The sequence below is a fragment of the Diaporthe amygdali genome (genome assembly GCF_026229845.1).
Source record: "Diaporthe amygdali strain CAA958 chromosome Unknown NODE_13_length_1014660_cov_65_381101, whole genome shotgun sequence".
Lineage (NCBI taxonomy): Eukaryota > Fungi > Ascomycota > Sordariomycetes > Diaporthales > Diaporthaceae > Diaporthe > Diaporthe amygdali.
In genome coordinates this window covers 420,084-426,083 of record NW_026517033.1, presented here as the reverse complement: position 1 = coordinate 426,083, position 6,000 = coordinate 420,084, and the positions used below count along the sequence as shown (strand labels likewise).

The following is a 6,000-nucleotide window of genomic DNA, read 5'->3' as shown; positions in this document are numbered from 1 at the left end:
TTTATTTTGCAGCTCAGAATGATATCTGAGGGCAACAGGGCTGTAAGACTCAAGATGCATCTCTGGCGGCACCCTCTCACAGCTGAGCCTTCAGTCTCCTCCTCCTCCTGCCTTTGAGGTCTCTGAGAGGATCGTGCACGGGCCATATGTGCCCCTGTAAGATGCCTAATCCAGGTATCAGATATGCTCTTTGTCTGTGACTGCCATTTTCTGGCCTGACGCGTTTGCTGGTTGTGCCTTCCACGGACCACGCGTTTCATGCTCCATGCTCAACTTCTACTCTTCGTCTTTGTCGACAAAACACCTCCTCGTCACTTCTGCCCTCAGGATTATAGACATCTGTTGGACACAAATAAGGCAGGTGTCTTGGTTCTCTTCTGTGTGCGGAGGTCTGTTTCTGCCTCACCTTCACCATGCCTTCGACAGCGACATCATCGCAGCCACCACTCAGCCTTGGTCTGCTCTGCATCTACAAGCAGTACAAGGCCGACACTGAGACGATTGCAGGCTGGCTCAAGGCAAACGCAGTCAAACACGGCTACAAGTTTGACGGTCAAGATGGAACAGCCATACGTACCTCAGACTTTGTTCCCAGTGAGTGTCTTCATGATCCCTTCTTGGGGTCTTCGCTCTCCATATGTCCTCCTCCTTTCTTTCCTCTCCACAGTGACTACGCATCTTGAGAATGTTCACTCTCCCTAGAAGGACCATGTTTCGCATATCTTCTACAAAGGACTTCTTCCACTCTGTTTGGCAGGATGGAAGCCCCCCAAATGGCAAATGACACTGATTGCTGACCTCGTTGTTGATGCAGTGGCCCAGCAGATTGTTGCAAATGTGAAGCAGGGTGGGTTCACTCTGCACCCAGCCATTCATCTCGCATTTCGTCGAGCTATTGTTGCTCGTAACGAGTGTACTGCTTGGTACGAGGAAAACACCGAGGGCCAGTGGGAAAACAACCAAAGCCATGCCTGTAAGCTCAAATTTCACGCCAGAGGGTATATCACGGAGGCACTAAATTGACATCTAATAGACTTTACCAACCTCTTGTTGACTTGCTGGGATATTCTCCTCCGTGCCTCCACCAACAGGCCGAAGCCTCATCCGAGGAAGCCTCTCCCATTCCGCAAGGAAAAGACAACTCAAGATGAGACTGCAACTGCTAGAGACAAAGCTTTCGTCCCGTCCAATCGTTTTGCCGCCCTTTACGTTGATGCAGGTGGCGATGATGGCAGCGAGCTGGACGCAGCAGATATCCAAAGCTCTTCGTTGACTGGCTGGCCTTTACAAGGAAAGAAATCCAAATCCTCGCACATGGCACCACCCGCCACTATCATCCCAGATGAAACTCAAATCGAGGAGGAATTCTGGTTTGCCATACAGTCGTTCCTTCAAGAGCAACAAAAGGTCCGAGAAGAGGTGAAGCGCTACTGGCAAGATTACAAAGGTACCGAGAGCCACCTTATCATGGCCACTTTTGGAACTCGCATGGCCATCGACCTCATCCGCCGATCAGAGATCGAGCTGGGTCTGCAAGTGAAGCGCCCCAAGAGGTTTCCCGAACACAAGTATCCGGTCCGCACATTTCCTGCCCTGCTTGTTGGCGCGCAGCAGCGTTGCAAGGGCTCTCCAACCAACCTTGACGATCTTGTCGATGCACCTCTTGACCGATTTGTTGTGATTTCGGGCCCTCAGAATGAGCTCACGCTTTACAATACCTATGCGTAAGTATATTCCTTCTCCCGCAACAGTTGCTCATCCGTCTTTTATAAAACTCTTCCAGAATGCAACAGCTCAGGGTCTGTAACAGGTGACTAATCCGTAATAGAACCCTCAAGGCCTGGTGCTTCTTCATGGATCATGAGGATGGTTTCGAGATTAGCATGGAGTTTGTTTTGAACAGCGAAATCAGGCGATTGGCCAACAAGATCCTCCGTTTCGGCTCGATCGTAGAGGAACGACCACCATACGAGGACGACATAACCAGAGGTGTGAGGGAGGCTTTACAGAGCGGAAAGGTCCCAATCTGGACCACATTTGCCCTCACAGTCTTGCTCGACATGGAAGACATCCTTCACAACTGTCTATTCATACCTTGGAAAGATGCTTCCGAACACGTCTCAAAGCTATTTAGCACCCCTCCATCCCACTGGCATCATCAATCCGACTGTCGTCACCTCCCTTTGCTTAACGGACCCGTCTATGAGGACTCGCCCAAGGAGCCTCGCGTTAAGCACAAAACGACTCCTGCAAGCAAGGCCACAAGCATGCTGGATAAGGTCAGATCCACAGAGGGTCCGCGAAAGAAAGGCATGATGAAGAAGAGGCTGCCAAAGAAGAAGCTTTTGAAGGAAGACCAGGCAGAGGAGACCAGTTCGTGTGATGCCTATCTAAGATGTGGTTACGACCGGTACGAAGGAGATGTCTTTGTGGCTCTCAAATGGGTTCTCCAAGCGACTGCTGGATGCCAATGTGGATCAGACTGCTGTAATGCACCTGATTTTGACTTACTCAAGATGAATCCTCTTCACTGCGGTATGATCAAGTATGATATTTACCGATCGCGCCAGTCGTAAGCCCCCTCCCCCATACCAACCCTTTCTGGCTGCTCACAAGGAGTGCCTCTGTTTCGTCCTCGCCTGACTTGCCAAACCTAGGAGTGCGCTGCACCAAAATACTGACGACAACCGTGACATCTGGACTATGATGTACATCTATGCTGCTGGTCGATCGGTCTTCCCAGACTCACTCGCGTGGCCCGATATGGAGTTCTTGCTCTATCAGCAGGACGAAAAGTATGTCTTCTTCGGAGGACGACCGACCGATCTCCAGTGGGCAGCCCGGAAATGGCTATTGGCCTTGGGAAACTCTTCTGCTGGTTACTCCTACAGAGATTTGGGTCACATACAGTGCTGTACCTTTCGTTCCTTTATCAACTACAAGCGGTGGCGGCCTTTGAGAGACAACAGTGTCTTGGGCACTTTCATTTCATCCAGAATGAATTGTTGCGATGTTCATCGAGCAGCTGCACACGACAATTTCATGGAAATGGTCAGGACCATGCACAGCCAAGACGCTCTGAATCGCCTTGCACGCATGCTTGACATGGGTGAGGATCAGACCAAGGCATTCGTGGCGACTTGGACTAGCCGGCTGCAAAGCTGGACACTACAGGACATCCTTGAACTGACACAGATGTATCTCGCCGTCGACCTTGCAGATGTCGGGTTCGATTGGGCAGCACTGGATTCTACCTGCTCAGAGATGTGGAAGGAAGCTTACCCTCTGCTTCGGATTAAGCACTCCGATGCTCGAGATGATGAGGACTACCTCTGTTCTCACGAGGACTGTGATGTGGGTAGCCAGCCGTCAACCTGGACTACGGTGATTCTCAGCCAGGCTGCTGAGGTCGAGATAAATCTCCCATCCAAGAAAAAGAGGGATCTCACTGTGTTTGCTGAGGAGCTCCAAAAGGGAAGCCCTGCCTTCATGAAGCTGTGGTCGCTCATCCAGGAGCACTGTCGCAAGAGGGTCAATGCTTCCCTTGGCAGTGGTATCTTCTCCAGCTTCGCTGCCGAGCAGGGCCTCATCAAGCTCTTGGATACGAGGAGAGAGACCCCCTATCCAGCCAGGATTGTGGCGCCTCACGTCCATAAATGCTTCAAGGGATACCCGGAGGAACTTGTCAAGCAGAGCAGCTCGATGATCCTTGCCGAGAAGATTCTGGCGAGTGATCCTGGTACGCTTGGTGGTCTCAAGAAGACTGGTTCGGACACATCCAAGAAGACCAAGCAGAATCTGTGAGTACAAAAGGGGGAAATTTCGGAGTGAAATTGTGCTGAAGAAAATTGAGTGAGTGATGACGAACTGCGTAAAGTTCTTGATGGCATTTTTTGTTCTATTCACGATACCTGGTACATCAGTCATAGCTGTGGACACATTTTGAGTGTCCGGGTGGGAAACACTGGTGGAAAAAGAAGGATGAGAAAAATTTGGAGTGGGCATGATTTGATTCTGTTGTCTACTTTTGCAACGATGTTCAGGGTGTGGGCTATGAACACGAATTCGAGAGCGAACGCGAAGCTTGCAGGAGGGTATCTATGTATCTACATGGCAAATGGCAGCATCCGATACACATGGGATAAAAAGTCTGCTTTGAGATAAAAAATAAGCACATCTCTGATGTTTTTGCCATCACCCCGGGCAAGTCTTCTGCAACTGACGACGCTCATGTGCTTGCTGGCCCAGATGTCGTGATTCCGTTATCATCAGGACTTAGGCTTTAAGAACCGCAGAAGATTTGATCAGTGCAACGTTTGCAGGCAGTGGACCTTGCCAAGATGCGTATAGCATGGCCAGAATGGAGCCAAAAAGGTTTAAGGAAGCTTGTGTGGCGCCAGAGGTGGCATTGATATCGGATTTTACACCTAAAGCCGATATCGTCCTATAAAACCCACACATAGTCCCATCTCAAAATACGCGTATTTGAACTATAAGATTGTACTATGAAATTGTTAAATGTTTTCCCTTGCTTAAGGCCTGTCATCCCAGTATTTTAAGTATTTGAACCATTCAATCTTTCCAACATGCCAGTTTATAAGCATGATGGCCCTGTCGATTCCCAGGCAGACTTCGATCCCAATATCGTCCGAGGAAAACTAGCGATTGTGACAGGAGGTAGGATGCCCTTACACTGGTTAATTCCGCCGTTTTCGCGGCTGCTGATGGAGACCCAGGCGCCAATGGACTCGGCGAAGCATATGTCAGAGCTCTCCAGTCCGCCGGGTAAGCTGCTCGAACAGTTTCCAACGTTTCGAAGGACCACTTAGGTTGACCTGTTCTCAGCTGCAAAGTGATCATAGGCGATATTAATCTCGAGAGAGGAAAGAGCCTAGAGGCGGAACTAGCCGGGTACGAGATATGACAGTTCTATTTCGTTTTGCGAGTCACTAAGCTAACTGTAAGTCCAGAACAAAGTTCGTCAAGTGTGACACCACCAAGTGGGAAGATCAGTTGGAGCTGTTTCGCACTGCGGCGAGCTTCTCCGATGATGGCCGTATATCATATGTCGTAGCCAACGCTGGAATCGCTCGCGCTGATGAAGTCTTTTCCTACTCCGGTACCGTCGACCCCCAAAGATTCCTGCACCATCGCTTCACAAGGTGACTCTCCAACTAATGCCTACTAGGTGACGGCCAAGAGCCCACGAAGCCCGACCTCAGCATCACAGACGTCAACATCACGGGCACCTTGTACACCGCCAAGCTCGCCTTCCACTACTTCGTCAAGCAAAACGGCCAGCAGCCCTCGCCGGCACAGCAGGACACATGCCTCATCCTCATCGGGTCGGGCGCCGCCTTCCTCGACTGTCCCAGGGGCCCGCAATACTCGGCATCCAAGTGGGCCGCGAGGGGCATTATGCACTCGCTGCGGCGGACCACGCACTACTACGGCAGCCGCGTGAACGTAATCTCGCCATGGTACGTTCGGACCAGCATCCTCTCCGAGGAGGCGTTCCAGAACGTGTCCCGCGTCGGGGTCGAGTTCGCAACTGTTGAGGATGCGGGCCAGTGCTTGCTCCATATCCTTTCCGACATCAGCATCAATGGGCACTCGTTCTTTGTCTCTGCTAGGAAGTGGGCGCCGAGGGGCTATGTTGACCTCGGAATTGATGACTATGATAGCGAGCTTATCCAGGAGATTCAGAGGGATCAGCTTTTGTCTGCGCCGGTTGAGGCGGGGCTTTTTATTGATCCTTACGAGGGAAAGAATAAGTGAATTGAGAGAATGTAAGATGTCTTGGACCATGGTTACAGCAAAGTAGCCTTCTGTTCGAATGACCTGGGGATGCGGACAAGATTGTTTGATATAAATTGCAACCCTCATTCTGTCTTGGCCGCCAAGATTCATCTCAAAAACGCTTTCAGGAATTGGTAGCTAGTGCAGAAATGTATTCGCACATCACATAATGAAGTGTCCATCTGGGGTTGTGGATGATTT

The 6,000-nt window shown here is 50.6% G+C and overlaps 2 protein-coding genes across 2 annotated transcripts; both read left to right on the top strand.

The window, feature by feature from the left end:
- Positions 1 to 413: 413 nt before the first annotated feature.
- On the top strand, positions 414 to 3,804 carry J7T55_003765 (uncharacterized protein; the record flags this gene model as incomplete). Its single annotated transcript, XM_053143106.1, has 5 exons — positions 414 to 594; positions 815 to 973; positions 1,034 to 1,724; positions 1,829 to 2,572; positions 2,658 to 3,804. 5 exons carry the CDS (start codon positions 414 to 416, stop codon positions 3,802 to 3,804), a joined length of 2,922 nt encoding a protein of 973 aa, XP_052994010.1.
- A 782-nt stretch (positions 3,805 to 4,586) lies between these two features.
- Positions 4,587 to 5,778, top strand: J7T55_003764 (Carbonyl reductase family member 4; the record flags this gene model as incomplete). Its single annotated transcript, XM_053143105.1, has 5 exons — positions 4,587 to 4,677; positions 4,737 to 4,785; positions 4,846 to 4,911; positions 4,971 to 5,119; positions 5,189 to 5,778. The coding sequence occupies 5 exons, from the start codon at positions 4,587 to 4,589 to the stop codon at positions 5,776 to 5,778; spliced, it is 945 nt and encodes a 314-aa protein (XP_052994009.1).
- Positions 5,779 to 6,000: the final 222 nt, after the last annotated feature.